The following is an 18,945-nucleotide window of genomic DNA, read 5'->3' on the forward strand; positions in this document are numbered from 1 at the left end:
CGAGCTGTTTGCTGCTTTCTGTCCCTCTGTCAGCTGGGTTGGGCACAAGGGCCCACCTCACATCCTGCTTTTCCTCCTCTTGCCCATCTTCCCTTGGGAAGGTGTCTGGTGGCAGTGGCAGCTGATTTTGGCAGCTGATTTCCCAGGTGGGAAGGGAAGGTGCCCTGGGAAGGTGTGGGCACAGGAATGCACACCCTGCTCTCTGCCCTCAGCACTCACACCCTCCTGGTTACTGATCCACCAGGCACTCCCCTGGCACCTGCTGCTCTGGTTCTGTGCCAGGCATTCCTTCCCTGCAGCAGCTCCCAGGCCAGGACTTCTTATCACTAAAGGAATTTTTTCATATATCCACCACAACTCTGAAATAACCCACAGCACCCTCTCAGTGCAAACAGAAAGGCTGCAGCACCCAGGGGTGCCCCACACTCAGCTCGGGGCAGCAGCAAAGACCCAACTGCACAACTTCAACCTGGGCCACACTTGTGTTATAAAACCAAATCCCTGCATGTGCACTCCTCAGAACTCTGCACACACAGAAACCCCTCCATGTGTTCAATGCTGAAGGGGCTGTTTAATTTTCTCCCTGTAAAAGCCAATACTCCCCCCATGTAACTTCATTCTGAGGTTTGCTGTACATACAGGACATGCTGTTGGTTCTCTGTGGTACTTCATGGGGATGCAAAGTGCAACTTACTGTGACAAAGAAATGCAGGAACTGTTTCCCAAACTCTCACAAGTGAGCCTTTTAAAATTAACACCTGAAACAGAAGCTCAGGCACAACTCCTGAATTTTAGACAGACTGCAAACTACCACCCCTTGGAAAAGAGTATCTTTGGTGACCCCTGATGTAAGACATTTTGCAGATTAATATCAGGTAATGTGAGTGATTTCCTCTGACATGGGTGAGACCAAAATGCCTCCCTGGCAGACTGAACTCTGCACTTGGCTACTGCACACCCACACCACCACAGTGCTTTCTTTTTCCAGAATAATTTCAAGCAGCCATTGCTACCTAATTTAGAGTAGCCATTATTTATAATGACTAACTGCACTTTCCAGAGGGACCTCACAGTCAGAAAGCTGACCTGAGAGGCTTCCCAGCCCCAGCTGAAGGGCTCTCTGTCCCAGCAGAGCTGGGAGAACATCCCGTCCCTGCCACGGAGGATGTGGCCACCTCACCCACTCCCAGCCTGAACAGTCAGTCCTGTGTTCCCATGAAAGGGGTTTTGGTGAGTGCAGGAGACAGGACACCTCTCACTAACAGGGATTTTTTCCATGAGCTAAGCTGTTCCAGAGCTTGGAAGTTCACACAGGAACTGATTTCACCACCTTGGGCTCTCAGGGTTGGTGTTCATGGTTATTGTCAGTGCTGGGAACACACCTGGGGTTTGTCCTGTTTTCTGAGTGAGAACTGGCACTTCCCACCCTCCTTGTGCTTCCATTTACCCTGAGCAGGAGCCCCTCCATCTCCTTATGCTGCAGGAGTGGAACCCTGAAGAGTTTGGGGTGGGCAGGACAGACAGAAGAGGGTGGGATGTGTTACAACCTTGTCTCTCCACAGCAGAGCTCGAGGAACTTGAGGACACACAGGACGGACACGGAATCTTTTCAGGCTCAGGATCACAAGGTGCTTAATCCTCACCTTGGTCCTGTGTGTACAAATCCAACCCCACCACAACCCAAACTGGGAATATCCTTCCAGTCCCTGGAAGAGCAAGCACTGCTTAACTGAAGCACATCTTTCTCAGGTACATTTTATTTACCACACAAACCCGGCCACTTTGCTGTTTGAGTTTTGGGTTACACAGTGCATGAAATTGAGAAATCAGTGCTAAAAATTCTGCTTTTGAGAGACCAGAGCCATGACTTGCTGGGGAACACAGCAATGGTGTTTGCACAGGCTCTCCCTGGGGCAGTCAGAGCCTGCCTGGAGGGCAGTTTTGTCATCAACACACGTGTAAGATCAGGCACTGTGCACTCCATCCTTGTGGGAAGAAAACAGGCTCATTTCAGACCAATTCCCAAATCCTGAGTGGGTAATTTAAACTCCCGTGGGTTATTCCTCTCCATGAAAGCAGAGAGATATTTAGCTAGAATATTTCCAGATGTCTAACAGGTAATCTGAAGTTTCTGGCTGCCACGAGGTTGTGCACAGACTGAACTGCTCCTGCTCGGGGACTCGGTGGGATAATGACCCTGGCAAGGAGTGAAGGGGGAACAAACACACCGGGGCTGTCAAGCCTCGCACGCAGGAACACAACAAGCCCAGGAATCACAAACTCTGCTCGGGGGTGGCAGCACAGAGACAAACAGCATCTCCTCTCCCAAAGCCGCGGCTGGTCAGGCTCCAGGAAGAAATCCTTCCCCCGCACACACGGAAACACAACTCCTGCTGGCAGAGCCAGATTCATTTATTCCAATGTCAGGACAATAAATATTTCCCTTTCCCTGCTCTCGGGGAGCGTTTGCTCTGCCACGTCTCCCCTCCTGGCCGGGCCAGCCGAGCTCCCCCCGCGCTCTGCCGGAGAACAAACAGGATGTGGAGGAGCAAACACGGGCAATTCCCTGCAATTCGGGCCCTGCTCTTTCCTCCCGAAGGGGGGGAATTGCGTCGAGAGCTTTTGCGTGTTTAAACACACCCCTAATGGTGGCTGAAGGGCTTTACTCCTAAATCAGCTAATTAGTCTTTCCACTTACTGTGGCTGATAAGGATCTTCTTTTACTTTAAAAGATATGATTTCTGTAACAAAAACCTCACCCTTTTTGTTTCTGTTGCTTTTGTTTGCACAGCAAGCAGGTAATTCCCACAAGTGATGGCAGGGTTACACCTTCTAAAAGCAGCAGGTGAAGTTTTGGGGTATTTTTCACACAAAAAAAATTATAGGAATCAAAAGCTTTTTTTTAATAAGACTTGATAAAATGAACATTCCTGATTTCCCAGTTACCAGAGCAAGGGCAGAGAGTCCTGCCAGCCCCATGGGGGCTTGGGGGAATAAATATTTAATATTTCTATTGCATAAAAAACACTCACAAAACTTCTGCCTTCTCTTTTTTTCATTCCTGAATTATCTGTGTGAAACAATGAGGAGACACATCACTGTTTTTCAAGCTCACCTTTTCTTACTTAAGATACAGAAGAAAGTAAAAGAATATTTTTTTAATTGAGGGCATTTAATAAATTAGTGGACAAACTGCTTAAACTGCTGACACCTTTTGACAGGGAAGTGCAGCTGTTTTTCTGAGAAGGCAGACTCGGTTGTTGCTCAGCACAAAGCCAGTTTACACACACCAGGAGGTAAATGCTTATTTGGCCACAGATGATGTAACTCAAGTCGAATTTGCTTCTTTCTCCACGTCATCATCGTCGTCAACAACCTGAAATCAAACCCAGAAGTGGTTTGGTTTAGGTAAACAGTTTAAACTCGCAGGATTTATTGCCTCCAACCCCTGCTGGGCCCGAGAGGAACAGCGTTTATCCACAATGAGCACGGGAAGCTGCCAGCCAAAATGCCAGGAGGAAACATGGCTGGAACAACAGGAGCTGGTCAGGTTCCCACAAAGGCTGGAAAACAGCCCCTGCAGGTATGGGACATTTCAGCAGAAAGCAAAGCAATCTGCATTTCAGGGACAGCAGCTTGTTGGGGTTTATCACACAAAGTCACCAAAGCACTTGGGTAACAGAGTCCCCAGATCTGGGGAGATGGGCCAGGCAGTAGAGGAGGGACATGGGCATGTTGGACAGAGTCCAGCAAGGGCACACAGCCCTCAGCCTGCTGCCAGCACCACGAGGGACAGGCTGCCACGAGGGACAGGCTGCTCAGGGCACCCAGCAGCACCCACAGACACCCAGAGGCACCCAGTGGCACCCACTAACACCCAGCAGCACCCAGGGGCACCCAGAGGTACCCATGAACACCCAGAGGCACCCAGAGGCACCCAAGGGCACCCAGAGCCACCCAGAGGCACCCAAGGGCACCCACTAACACCCACTAACACCCAGAGCCACCCAGAGGCACCCAGAGGCACCCACTAACACCCAGAGCCACCCAGGGGCACCCAGGGGCATCCACTAACACCCAGAGCCACCCAGGGGCACCCAGGGGCACCCAGAGCCACCCAGGGGCACCCAGAGGCACCCAGGGGCACCCACTAACACCCAGAGCCACCCAGAGGCACCCAGGGGCACCCACTAACACCTAGAGCCACCCAGGGGCACCCAGGGGCATCCACTAACACCCAGGGGCACCCATTAACACCCAGAGGCACCCAGGGGCACCCACTAACACCCAGAGCCACCCAGAGGCACCCAAGGGCACCCACTAACACCCATTAACACCCAGAGCCACCCAGGGGCACCCACTAACACCCAGAGCCACCCAGGGGCACCCAGGGGCATCCACTAACACCCAGGGACACCCACTAACACCCAGAGGCACCCAGGGGCACCCACTAACACCCAGAGCCACCCAGGGGCATCCACTAACACCCAGAGCCACCCAGGGGCACCCAGAGCCACCCAGGGGCACCCAGAGGCACCCACTAACACCCAGAGGCACCCAGGGGCACCCACTAACACCCAGAGGCACCCAGGGGCACCCACTAACACCTAGAGCCACCCAGGGGCACCCAGGGGCATCCACTAACACCCAGGGGCACCCATTAACACCCAGAGGCACTCAGGGGCACCCACTAACACCCAGAGCCACCCAGAGACACCCAAGAGCACCCACTAACACCCACTAACACCCAGAGCCACCCAGAGGCACCCAGGGGCACCCACTAACACCCAGAGCCACCCAGGGGCACCCAGGGGCACCCACTAAAACCCAGGGACACCCACTAACACCCAGAGGCACCCAGGGGCACCCACTAACACCCAGAGCCACCCAGAGGCACCCAAGGGCACCCACTAACACCCAGAGCCACCCAGGGGCACCCAGGGGCATCCACTAACACCCAGGGACACCCACTAACACCCAGAGGCACCCAGGGGCACCCACTAACACCCAGGGGCACCCACTAACACCCAGGGGCACCCAGGGGCACCCAGGGGCACCCACTAACACCCAGAGCCACCCAGAGGCACCCAGGGGCACCCAGAGGCACCCACTAACACCCAGAGCCACCCAGAGGCACCCAGGGGCACCCACTAACACCCAGAGGCACCCACTAACACCCAGAGCCACCCAGAGGCACCCACTAACACCCAGAGCCACCCAGAGGCACCCAGGGGCACCCACTAACACCCAGAGGCACCCACTAACACCCAGAGGCACCCAGCAGCACCCAGGCGCACCCAGTAGCACTCAGAGATACCCAGAGGCACCCAGGGGCGCCCAGGGGCACCCAGCATCACTCAGAGATACCCAGGGGCACCCAGGGCACCCAGCAGGACCCAGTGGCACCCAGGGGCACCTAGCAACACCCAGGGGCACCCATAGGCACCCAGCAGCACCAGGCTCCTGGGCTGCAAGGCTGCTCCCCAGCCAGGCAGTCCCAGCACGGGGCTGGACAGGGCTCTGCAGGGTCCCACAGCCTTGGCCAAGATGCAGCTTCTGCCTCGGAAAACCTGACCTGGAAACCTACACTGATACATCCCATTCTTTCCCTGAAGTGCCAACCTGTGCAGGTTGGAAGGGGACAAAGAGCTCCATTCCCACTGACAAGGAAACAGTCAGAGCCTGCCCAGCCCACCTGCTCCACACCCTCCACCTCAGGGATGTAGAACTGCAGCATGTTCTGGATGCCGTTCTTGAGGGTGATGATGGAGCTGGGACAGCTGGTGCACGAGCCCTGCAGCTTCAGCTGCACAATCCCATCCTCAAAGCCCTTGTAGATGACATCACCACCATCCTCCTGCACTGTGGGCCTGCAGGGACACAAGGCTCAGTTTAACAAGCAAGTACAGCTGAAATAGGAGCACAAGTGCTGTGGGGAGAGGCTGAGGGAGCTGGGGGTGTTCAGCCTGGAGAAGAGGAGGCTCAGAGGTGACCTCAGCACTGTCTGGAACTGCCTGAAGGGAAGTTGTGGCCAGGTGGGGGTTGGTCTCTTCTCCCAGGCACTCAGCAATAGGACAAGGGGGCACGATGGGCTCAAGCTCTGCCAGGGGAAATTGAAGTTGGAGAGCAGAAAGAAATTCTTTGCAGAGAGAGTGCTCAGGGATTGGAATGGGCTGCCCAGAGAGGGGGTGGATTCCCCATCCCTGGAGGGTTTGAAACTGAGCTTGGCCGTGGCACTGAGTGCCATGATCTGGTAAAGGGACTGGAGTTGGACCAAGGGTTGGACTTGATGATCTCAGAGGGCTTTTCCAACCCAATCCATTCTGTGATTCTGTTGATGTGGCACTGAGGGAGAATCCACCATGTCTACATCCAACCCCACTGTGAGAATCCACCATGTCTTGATCCAACCCCACTGTGAGAATCCACCACATCTTGATCCAACCCCACTGTGAGAATCCACCATGTCTTGATCCAACCCCACTGTGAGAATCCACCATGTCTTGATCCAACCCCACTGTGATCACCAGCCCAGGGCACGGAGTGCCCTGGGCTGGTGATCACAGTGGGGTTGGATCAAAGGTTGGACTTGATGATCTTGGAGGGCTTTTTCAACCCAATCCATTCTGTGATTCTATGGATCCTTCCAGAAACCTTTAGTAAAGCCAAATTTAACACACACAAAAACTGTCACGATACAGTAACTAAATCCCTTTCTCTACAACCACCTGGTTCCCACTCCCAACCCCTCCTACTTTGCTGGGCTCTCTCATGTTGACAGAAAGTATTTTTCCAGAGGACATTACAGAAATTATTTCTGCAGTGAGTGCAGCTGTGGATGAAGGAATCTCTGACATTTCAGGGGAGGGGGAAAATAAACCCCTTGGAGCAGAGCTTGCTGCAGCCTGCACAGACACCCTGAGGCCCTGCCCACACGCAGGAGCTGCCCCAGTTCTTGCCAGCACAGCTGGGTGTGTCCCTGTCCCTGTCCCTGTCCCTGTCCCCACGGGATGCCTGTGCAGCTGCCACCTGTGATAAGGAGTCCTGAAGTCCTTGCATAAATAAATATGGAGTTCTGCACAATTCACACAGGCCATGGGAGAGCTCTGACTCAAAAAGCTCCATCCTGCTGAGGGGTGGAGGGGCCAGCCCTGATAAGCCCCCCCAGTGGCACTGGCATTTCTGCAGCCTGCCCTCCCCTGCCAGCCACAAATGCCCAGCACTGTAGCTGGGTCCCCATAGCAACATTTTCCAGACCAAGCTCAAACCAGCAAGTAACTCTAACAGAAGCTCTTTATTCTGATTTCCAAAATAAACTCCTTGAGAAGGACAGTCCTAAGAGAAAAATCCATGAACCTGACACATTTATTAACCCACCACAGCAAATTATCTCCATTCCAGAAAGCCAGAAGGTCCTGATTAAAAATTCCACTTTCCTTTTTTGAATTAGTTTTAACACACTACAGGACCTTTCAGATTGACATTCCCTCCATCCTGCACCTTCTGACAACCTCTTTGCATATTATTTTTGGTGCACTGGACAATAAATGCTCTGTGTGTATCCCTGTGAACTGCCCTGCTATGAAATGGAGACCCAGCACTGCTGAGATTCCCAGCAACAGTTTCTTGGTCCACCAAGGGGGCACAGGGGAAAGAAATGACAGAAAAAGGTAAGAAAACCAAAAATTTGAGCAGAAATTCTGTGCCTGTTACAAAAACCAGGGACTGACATATCCAGGGAGCTCAACCAACCAGGTACCCAGCACAGGAAGGGCCTCCTGAATGTTGCTGTCCCAGTTTTAGGGAACATTATACTGGTTTGAACACTTGGTATGTGTGTTTGGCAAACATGTTCCAGATTATTGCTGTTTTATTTCCTCTTTCAGGAAAATTAACCAGCACCACGTGTCAGCTCTGAGATAACCACATTTTTAAACTGGTATCACTTTAAATGCAGCATCTAAAAAAAAATATATATATAAAAAGGGCTGAGTTCATAATAATTTCTGTGATTCTGACCCACAAACAAGTTTCTGGTTCCTGCAGTTTGTCAGATATTGTATCAGATATCACAGCTCCATAAACACAGCAGACATTTTCTCCTCCATGTGAAATGTCAAGTTGCTTCTTCCTTTCAGTTCATTTGGAAGGCAATTAATGAGCACAAAAATACACTGCAGGTAAACAAAGGGATCCACAGCCACTCTTGGGACTTTGGTACCACCAGTTTCTAAACTCAAGCCCCAATAAAACCACAACAGAGTGCAAGGAACAAAATCCACTGAAGCCCAGAGAGAGAAACCAACAGGGAAATGTTCCTTTGGAGTATGGTAAGAGAGTGGAAACTATGGAGGGATCCTTGGGAGGGAAGGAGAAGAAAAAAGTAAGACAGATATTAACACAGAGAGGAGAGAAGTGCCTCTTAAAGCAAAGCTGGTGCAGTTTGCACCATTCAAACTGGCTGGGGTAAGGCCAGTGCCCTGTTCCAGTCCCAGCAACGAGGACTCAGCTCAGCACCCTCTGATTAGTCAGAACATCAAACCCAGCCTTAATTAAACTGCACTCTCAGCCCTGGCCAGTCCTGCTCCTCAAAGCCCCTGAGATGCAGGGCCAGGAAGTCACACACACCCCCCAGAACAACCCACTGCTCCCTAAATCCACCCAAATCCCCAGACTATCCCACTCACCCAACTTTGCCCTGTTTACCTTATCCTTGTGTCCAGCAGCTCCTTAATCATCAGCACAACTTCATCATCTTCCTCTGATGCCGCTTGGGAGAAGGGAAATGTGCAGGTCAGAACTCTGAGAGGATTCCAGTGGGATTGTAACCCTGGGTATCCATGGATTCCAGTGGGATTGTAACCCTGGATATCCATGGATTCCAGCGGGATTGTAACCCTGGATATCCATGGATTCCAGTGGGATTGTAACCCTGGGTATCCATGGATTCCAGCGGGATTGTAACCCTGGATATCCATGGATTCCAGTGGGATTGTAACCCTGGATATCCATGGATTCCAGTGGGATTGTAACCCTGGATATCCATGGATTCCAGCAGGATTGGAACCCTGGATATCCATGGATTCCAGTTGGATTGTAACCCTGGATAAGCCATGGATTCCAGCAGGATTGTAACCCTGGGTATCCATGGATTCCAGTAGGATTCCTAACCCTGGATATCCATGGATTCCAGCAGGATTGTAACCCTGGATATCCATGGATTCCAGCAGGATTGTAACCCTAGATATCCAGGAACTCCAGTAGGATTGTAACCCTGGATATCCATGGATTCCAGTGGGATTGTATCCCTGGATAAGCCATGGATTCCAGTGGGATTGTAACCCTGGATATCCATGGATTCCAGCAGGATTGGAACCCTGGATATCCAGGAACTCCAGTACGATTGTAACCCTGGATATCCATGGATTCCAGTAGCATTCCTAACCCTGGATATCCAGGAACTCCAGTAGGACCAAATTCAGAAGCAAATTCAGACATAACAAGCAGGGGGCAATTCAATTATCGTAATTTTCCCCGCAACACTGAAAACAATTTTAAGTTGCTGAGTTGCAACTGAGAAAATAAAAGGCAAACTACTGCCCTTGAGTGAAACTGGGAGTTAGTGCTACTTTCTGTTGCAGTTTTTGTTCATTTCAGACCATAAACCCATCATTTAGGCACTGTCATTAAGCCTGAGCACTCTTTTTTTTTAATTTAAGGACAGAAATAAAACCCTGGACACTCTTTATGGAGAGAAATAAACCCCTCTGTGGGTTCTCATACAAAAAGCTCATGCAGGAACACCCCAGAGCTTTCTAAGCTTGGCCTCAGTACTTGCAAAACCATTTCTGCCCCTGTGGGGTAACAGAACAGAGCACAAACTACCAGGACACCCAGCTCAGCTTGAGCAGGTTTTATTGAAATTTAAATTTAAATTTAAATTTAAATTTAAATTCTCCTGCTTGCTTTTCTGAAGGAGGATCTTCTGGATGTCCCAAACCCAAAGGCAGCCCTGGCCTCTTGCTGGAGTTTCCTTTACCTGTATCTGCCCTGGGTGCCTCATCAGTGACTACGGGTAAACCAGAGGCAAAGAAATCCATTATAGCTGCATAAATATCTGGTTTCAGTAAGTTCCAATCCAGGTCTTCACTCTCCTGTGAGAATTAAAAGGAAAGAAAAATAGGAAGAATGAAAAGAGGGTAAGAATAGCTGCCTCCTGATAATCAATTACACAGAGGTGCTTCTTACACTGACAATACCCTGATGGACCCTCGTGTCTGACACGTGGTTTGAGCTCAGCTTTGCCAAAGAAGTTTCGTAGGAGTGGATTTATTAGACAAAAAATGGTCTCTTGCTTGCAAGCCAAGTGCCATAAAAGGGGTGGCAGTCTCCTAAATCCTGTCTCAGAGCCTCAGGTTATCCAATCTCATTCCCTGACCTGCCCTTGCTCTCCACACAGCCAGGGCTGCCCAGATAACCCCTTATCTCCCTGGCACGAGCTCCACGCCTTGAGCAAACACCAGAGGCCCTGCCAGGGCCCTGCCAGGTTCCCATCCTGGTCCTGTGTCACCAGGAGCTGTTCCCCAGCCCCATCCCTGCTCCACTCAGAGCAGCTTCCAGGCTGGCCTGTGCACAGGCCCTCAGCTGTCACAGCCAAGATCAAAGAACCTGCTCCACTGCTCAGCCACAAAGTATTTTCCTTGATATCCCAGACACTCCTCTGGAATGTCCACCTTGCACATCCAAGGGCTGCTGGACCTGCTCTGGGGCCATTTCCAGACAGCTCAGCTTTCAGAGCAGCTGCATCTCTGCTCTGCTCACCTTGGTGATTGTGATGAAGTCTGGTCCAAAGAAAACACTTTTAACTCCTTCAATCCTGAATAACTGTCTGTTAAGGGAACAAAAAGAAAAGCAAACATGCACTTACATGTCAGGCAAACTCAAGATTTATATAAGCTGGCACAGAAGTTCTAGAATACACCTCTAGACAAAAAAAAGCATTAAACACAGAGAAACTCCAGTTACCTCACCCACAGTCAGGAAGAGCCCAGAGGTCCTGCTGGGAAGCAGCATAAGGAATAAACTGATCACACCCTGCAGGGCTCTCCATAAGATGTGGCAAAGAGTTACTCTCTCTCCACTTCTCTGGAGACAAAATTATATTGTGTATATTAAAGGGTCTTTGCTCAGCACCAAACCCAGGAGGCCCCTGTTGTTTCAGGCAGGACTTGTGCAAATACAAGGAAAGCTCCTTATGGGAGGAAGAGATGAGATATTCTCCTGAAAGACTGCAGAATATCAAAAATGCAATAAATGAAGGAATTGGAAATCTTATCACAAAGACACGTGGTGGAAAATGACAAAAGGGGTTCCACAACAGCCACTTGAAAGAATTTCTGCACATGGGACAGTTGGGTGTTCACAGCACTAAACCAACAGCATTTTGAAGTTACTTTAACCACGAAATTATGCAAGTGCATCAAACCCTCTGAGATCAATTAAACAATTCTGTCCCCTCCCTCCCCTTCAGGCAACATTTATTAATTCTTTGGAAAATTAATATTGCCTTTAAAATAAATGAGCATTGCATTTACAAAGCAGGTGATCTGGGGTTTAACCACACACATGGCAGGCAGTTTCTGCCCTGAACCTGCACAGTGCACCCCCCTAAGCTGCTCTCCTCATGCACATCAGTAATCTTGGATTAAAATGTCTATTTGCAGATCTCTGACAACAAAAAGCCACTTTCTGACAGGCCATTTCATTCTGCAGCCTGATGCACTTGGGCATAATGAGATCCTCCAGTTTCAGCCTTCTGCTCACACCTTCTGATGGCCCCAGAAACCTCTCACGTTGGATTTATGGCTTCAAGTCACAGAGCTTTGCTTGCAAAGATCCTCTGTGCTCTCAAACAGCCCTGCAAGAGGCCCTTGGCAACATCAGAGCTGCCTGTGTGACAACCACACAGCTCCTGGAGGGAATGCCACGTCCCACAGCTCCGTGTGTCACACACAAACCTTCCAACACACAAAAACATGCCTTGGGTGGGTGACCTGCTGTGGCACTGAGTCCATCCTCACCAGGGAGGGAGTGTCGACCTGCTGGAAGGCAGGAGGGCTCTGCAGAGGGATATGGATGGACTTGAGGGATGGGCTGATTCCAATGGGATGGAGTTCAACAAGGCCAAGTGCAGGTCCTGCCCTTTGGCCACCCCAAGCCCCTGCAGCGCTCCAGGCTGGGCACAGAGTGGCTGGAGAGCAGCCAGGCAGAGGGACCTGGGGGGACTGAGGGACAGGAAGCTCAACAGGAGCCACCAGTGTGCCCAGGTGGCCAAGAAGGCCAAGGGGATCCTGGCCTGGATCCAAACTAGCGTGGCCAGCAGGCCCAGGGCAGTGACCCTTCCCCTGGACTCTGCCTTGGGGAGGCCACACCTTGAGTGTTGTGTTCAGTTCTGGGCCCCTCAGTTGAGGCAAGAGATTGAGGGGCTGGAGCGGGGCCAGAGAAGAGCAACGAGGCTGGAGAAGGGACTGGATGTGGCACTGAGTGTCCTCTGAAACACCTCCAGGGACAGAGAATCCACCATGTCTTGATCCAACCCCACTGTGATCACCAGCCCAGGGCACAGAGTGCCAGAGTGATCCCAGTGGGGTTGGATCAAGGGTTGGATTTGACGATCTCAGAGGTCTCTTCCAACCCAAGTGAGAAGAGCAACGAGGCTGGAGAAGGGACTGGAGCACAAGTGCTGTGGGGAGAGGCTGAGGGAGCTGGGGGTGTTCAGCCTGGAGAAGAGGAGGCTCAGAGGTGACCTCAGCACCGTCTGGAACTCCCTGAAGGGAAGTTGTGGCCAGGTGGGGGTTGGTCTCTTCTCCCAGGCACTCAGCAATAGGACAAGGGGGCACGATGGGCTCAAGCTCTGCCAGGGGAAATTGAAGTTGGAGAGCAGAAAGAAATTCTTTGCAGAGAGAGTGCTCAGGGATTGGAATGGGCTGCCCAGAGAGGGGGTGGATTCCCCATCCCTGGAGGGTTTGAACCTGAGCTTGGCCGTGGCACTGAGTGCCATGATCTGGTAAAGGGACTGGAGTTGGACCAAGGGTTGGACTTGATGATCTGGGAGGGCTTTTCCAACCCAATCCATTCTGTGATTCTGTGGATGTGGCACTGAGGGAGAATCCACCATGTCTACATCCAACCCCACTGTGAGAATCCACCACATCTTGATCCAACCCTACTGTGATCACCAGCCCAGGGCACAGAGTGCCCTGGGCTGGTGATCACAGTGGGGTTGGATCAAAGGTTGGACTTGATGATCTGGGAGGGCTTTTCCAACCCAATCCATTCTATGATTCTGATTTCTGGATCTCAGTCCCAAACTGAAGCCTCTCCACCCACAGAACACCAATTTTATTCTCAGGGTGATGTGAAATCAATGATACACTTGCACAGTGGATGCTTCCCAACATTCCCAGACACTTGTGATGGGGCTCCAAACCCTTCCATATCAAGGTGATGTGAATCAAGCTTGTGCTCAGTGATTCTTATTCCAGATTATTCATTTTGGTACTGAAAGTTGCACTCCCAGGGACCTGTCACAGATCCAGCCCCAAAAGGGGGGCAAACCTGGCCTTGCTCTGAGTGAAGCACAAACCTTTTGAAGTTCAGGGAAGCCCCAACAGCTTCCAAAAGGTTTATTTCATTTATTTCATGGTGTTTGGGGGTTATTCACAGCCTGGTTCCCAATTTTGGAAAGTTACATGATTTCCAAGTTATTATTTGAATTGAGAGTGTTCTGAAGGGAATGAACTTGTGAAATGGGGGTCAGAGTTCTCACTGGTGATGCAGCAACTGCTCCCAAACACTCATTTGTGACACCTCTCAGTGCAGTGGCATAAACCAGACAGAGCCTTGGGGAGCACAGACAAACTTCAGCAACAACAGCTTTAACCTTTAGCACAAGCAAAGCAGCACCAAACCCTCAAATCCAACCCAGCTGCTTCTAAAGAGGAGCAGGAAGTTGTGCTTTGAAGCATCAGGTGCAGACACAGAGCCCACCCCAAGCCCCAAACCAACCATGAGGAGTTCAGCAATACCTTGCTAAAGGTGAGCAAAACGCTGCAGCTGGTGTGGAGAACTCCATGGTCCTTGACTCCAGCACTTCCTTCCCTGGAATAAACTTCAGGCTGTTTGGATTTGGTGTGTCCTGAGTTTGAATAAACATGCCTCTCACTGGAAATACAAAAACAAGGGAGAAAAATGATATAACCCAGCCTAAGGAGCTTCCATGAGAGTCAGGTCCTGATGCCTCAGCAAGCCCAGGGTGCTCAAAGCACTCTCAGTTTTGCCAACTCTCTCCTGGGCATGCACATGATTTATGGGGTCAGGTTTTATCTTATTTTTCAGCACTATAAAAAAGAAAACCAAATGCAACAATAATTACAGTGAAGCAGACCCTGCTTAGACTTTCCACAGGGTGAAAAAAATAACTGTGAGCCACCACTTACCCTCCAGAAACTAAACTGGCCAAGCCATTTATGATAAAACTCGTTACAATTCACTGGCAAAGTTCTTTAAAAGATACATTTTTACTGAAGTTCCTTTCCTGGCTCTGGCTGTCTCTGGGAGAGTGCAAAACCTCCTGATTTTAACTCCAATTTAATACTCTGCATTTAATGGTGCACATTTAATAGTCTTTTCCTGTAGACATGTCCATGCAGCACATGCCTGAGGCTGAACATCAGCTGGGGACAGTCTCTCTCTCTCTCTCTCATTTTCCTGTTTTTTTTCCACATCCAATAGCACAGGGAGATACAAACATGTAGGAAAGAAAAAAGTTTTTTTTCCACATCCAATAGCACAGGGAGATACAAACATGTAGGAAAGAAAAACGTTTTTTTCCACATCCAATAGCACAGGGAGATACAAACATGTAGGAAAGAAAAACGTTTTTTTTCCACATCCAATAGCACAGGGAGATACAAACATGTAGGAAAGAAAAAAGTGCATTTTAAACCCAGGAACCTTTAGGAGCTAATATTGATAAATTATCCTTGCTAAACAAGCTCACATGGTGTTAGAAAACGTGCCTAGGAGGATTTAAGGTAATACAAAGAGCTGAAATTTTCATTTTTGCAGAGTGCCATTTGCTCTTGACTCCCTGGTATTAAATAACAAATCCCACTTTTCATGAACTGCCAGATTGTTGCCTCGTGTGTCTGTCATGTGACAATGCTTGAAATATTCAAAGGTAAACATGCACACACTGCATTGTTTATGTTTTTCTAAAGGAAAAAGCCACAAACTTCGGATGGAAACAGTTTGAACATGAATATTCCTGATGGAGCAAACAGCAGGATTATCCCTGGGGATGGGAGAACTGGGGATCTTCATCCAGATCCCACCCAGCAGAACCTGGATGTGTAACAAACAGCAAAAGCAGCACTGCCCCAGCTGAGACTGGACTCTCTGAACCAAAATTAGAGAGAGTTGTGCCTGAGCAGACTCATTTCAGTGACATTCCACCTGTGAGGAGCTCCATGCAAGAGCACCTGCACAATCTTTCAGTCTCCAAACCTCTCAGGCAGCTGCAGAGCCACAAAGGTTTCTGTGGTGCAAGTTATTTATATTTTTCCTCCTCTCCTGAGCTCTGCAGTCTAATCAAAGATGGCACAAGATCCTCCAACGTGGCTTTTCCAGGGTGACACCAAACTGTGGATAATATTAATGGGAATGCTGTTGATGCACACACATGGGTGCATGTTCAGGGGGTGGAAATCAAAATAAAGGTGGAAAGCTGCCCTTGCAGCCTGCCCAGGTTCTGCTGGAGGCTCAGCAGGGTCACCTGGCAGAGTGAGGAGCAGCACAGAGTCTTTCCCCATGGACACTTTCACACCGAGACAGGAGACAAATTAAGAAGTGCAGCAAAGCCCAAATAATATTTGGCATTAACAAAGCCTTGGCAGCTGAATATCCAGGAAAACCTGTGTAAGCAGCACAGAGGGAGGCTCCACATCTCCCTGCATGAAAACCCACCCAGGAACTGGCACCTCACGGGGGTTTCAGAAGGAACAGCAAACCCTCAGCACTGCCAGGAGACACAGACCCTCCCCCCTGCTCGTTTGTTTGGGGCCTTTATTTACCTGCACGAGGCCACTCTGCAGAGGGAAGGGATGGGTTCTTTTGAAGGAGTTGGTGGAAAGGCTGTCGAGTTGTCCACTTATGATCTTGTAACAGCATCTGACAGAACCTGGAGAAAAATAACTGTACTAATGATTTCCAAGTTACCCATTTTTTGCACTGCCCCACTGAAAGGGTGTTTCACATGTTTTTAGCAACCCCAGGACTCAGCAAGACACACCTGCCTTAAACCTCTCAGGTAGCACAGTGACCTTGCAGGCTGGATCACAAAACATCCCTTTCTGCCTTTTTCAGTGCTCCCTCTCTCTCATTTCATAACACAACAGCCATAACTCTCCAATTTTAGCCATCCAAGGATTAACCTGCACTCCTGCAGCCCCCAAAACCAGGCAGATCACCTGAGCTACCCATCAGAGGAGAGGAGAATCACCCCAAGGGAGCTCTGGTCTTTCTTTTAACAGTCAAAATCTCACTTGGACTAAAAACCTCATTTTCAGAGGATTTCAGGCAATCCAACCCCAAGCACCAAGGCCAGAATTTGCTCCTGTACTCTGTGGGTTTAGCTGGCCAGGCCTAAGGGGGTTTGATATGCAGGGAGATCACAACTCTCAGAAGGTGCAAGACAGGCTAAAAAAGTAACCCCGTGGCTGCTCTTACAGCAACAATTCTCCTAAAAAAACCAGCAGGACAGCACTTGGGTGAAAGATAAAAACTCAGTTAGTAACACACACCAAGCCATACTTCAACCTTGGCCACCTCTCTGGATTTATTCTCTCCAGGGAATAAAGAAATCCAGTATATTCCTGTAAAAGTCTGTCCCAGAATGAAACCAGAGCAGTTAAATGGCCATATTGGCCATGGAACTTGCACCAGCAGTCAGAGCAAGGATGGAAGTTAAAGGGGGAGAGCAGAGAGGAAAAAATTAAAAACATTAAGAGGAATAGCAAGGTGGGTGTTGGAGTAACAAGGCTCCCTTTCCCAGGTGTCAGTACCTGCTTGCACACCTGATTTCTGTCACTGTGCACAGCAACAGCATCAAAGCAAACCTCAGGAAATGAAACCCAAACTTGTGTCACAGAGGAATTACTACGTGCTGAGGATTGATTATTATCTGGTTTCTTTCCTGCTCATCAGGCACAGATGAGGGGAAAGCAGGTAAATTAAGTACAAATCATGTGCAGGGGCTGTTCTAAGAGGAGGCTGGTTCTCTTGGGGGTCAGAACACCAGCACTGCAGAGGCCCAGACTCCTCCAACATGAACAGGTGAAATGCTCTGCCTCACGACATGAACATCCCTGCTGCAAATGGGGGAGAAGTGAACACAGAAAAGGCCTAAATCGTGCTGTTTACTGATCTTTGTGGTCTTGAGAGCAGGTAGAGACCACACCAGGGCATGTGAGGAAGGTCCCTCAGAGAAGAGTTCTCTTTTCTCCCTTTAGGTTTGGGCAATGATGATTATACCCCATTTTAGTGCTGAGTTACAGGGGTGTGCCCAGCACTTCGGGGCACTCTGAATTCCCCCTTATTCCCTGATCTTTAGCAACTAGTGGGGGGAATGTCCTCTTGTTCCAAGGATACAGATATGGGGGCATCAACCACTGCTCACTGAGTGATCCTGAGCACACCTGGGGGTGAGGAATCACTCCTGGGAGCACCTGTGGGGGGAATTGCCCCTCCCTGTGGCATCCTGAGTGGGTGTGGGGGGAATTGCCCCTCCCTGTGGGATCCTCAGTGGGTGTGGGGGGAATTGCCCCTCCCTGTGGGATCCTGAGTGGGGGGAATTGCCCCTCCCTGTGACATCCTGAGTGGGTGTGGGGGGAATTGCCCCTCCCTGTGACATCCTGAGTGGGTGTGGGGGGAATTGCCCCTCACTGTGGGATCCTAAACAGGAATAGGGGGAATTACCCCTCACTGTGGGATCCTAAGCAGGAATGTGGGGAATTATCCCTCACTGTGGGATCCTAAACAGGAATATGAGGAATTACCTCTCACTGAGGAGTCCTAAATAGGAATATGAGGAATTGTCCCTCCTGTGGTATCCTAAACAGGAATAGGGGGAATTACCCCTCACTGAGGAGCCCTAAATAGGAATTTGAGGAAATACCCCCTCCCTGTGGGATCCTGCCCAGCAGTGTAAGGAATGACCCTCACTGCGGTGCCCTGAGCGGTGTGCGGAGCCCTCTCAGGCCCCGCCGGGCTGAGCCCCCTCCGGGGACGGCCCTCAGCACCCGCGTGTCGCGGAGAACTAAAAAACATCCCCCTTCATGCCCGCGTGGGAGAAAAGCAACACCCCTCAGCCCCATCCCCCGGCCTGGGGCGGGGAGGGGAAGAGCGAGGAGCGGCGGGGGCGGAGGTGGCAGTGGGCGGGGAGGAGGCGAGCCCTCCGGGAAGGAAGCGTGCCGGGGCTGCTGCGGGGTTGCCACAGAGGGGGAGCCACGGAGGGGGCCGCAGAGAGGTTGCCACAGAGGGGGAGCCACGGAGGGGGCCGCAGAGAGGCCGCAGAGGGGCCCCACGGTACCTACCGCCGGGCCGGCCCCGCCGCCGCCCTCAGCCGCGCCGCCGCCATCTTGGCGTCCTCGGGCCCTTCCCGCCGCTCGGCAGCGCCCCCTGGCGGCGGCGGCGCCATGGCCGTTCCTGAGGGGAAAGTGGCGGGAACGGGGAATGGCTGAGGGGAATGGGAACGGGGAACCGGGAATGGGAACGGGGAACCGGGAATGGGAACGGGGAATGCCTGAGGGGAAAGGGAACAGGGAATGGGAACGGGGAACAGGGAACGGGGAATGGGAACCGGGAATGCCTGAGGGGAATGGGAAC

At 50.9% G+C, this 18,945-nt stretch overlaps 1 protein-coding gene across 1 annotated transcript; it reads right to left on the reverse strand.

Moving 5' to 3' along the window:
- Window positions 1-1,810: 1,810 nt before the first annotated feature.
- NFU1 (NFU1 iron-sulfur cluster scaffold) lies at window positions 1,811-18,717 on the reverse strand. The gene is made up of 8 exons (XM_071579090.1): window positions 18,654-18,717; window positions 16,134-16,240; window positions 14,088-14,223; window positions 10,822-10,888; window positions 10,040-10,154; window positions 8,707-8,770; window positions 5,696-5,870; window positions 1,811-3,376 (listed from the first exon to the last, which is right to left on the reverse strand). Exons 1-8 carry the CDS (start codon window positions 18,695-18,697, stop codon window positions 3,329-3,331), a joined length of 756 nt encoding a protein of 251 aa, XP_071435191.1. The 5' UTR covers window positions 18,698-18,717; the 3' UTR covers window positions 1,811-3,328.
- Window positions 18,718-18,945: the final 228 nt, after the last annotated feature.

This window comes from Pithys albifrons, chromosome 29, assembly GCF_047495875.1.
Source record: "Pithys albifrons albifrons isolate INPA30051 chromosome 29, PitAlb_v1, whole genome shotgun sequence".
Taxonomy (NCBI): Eukaryota; Metazoa; Chordata; class Aves; order Passeriformes; family Thamnophilidae; genus Pithys; species Pithys albifrons.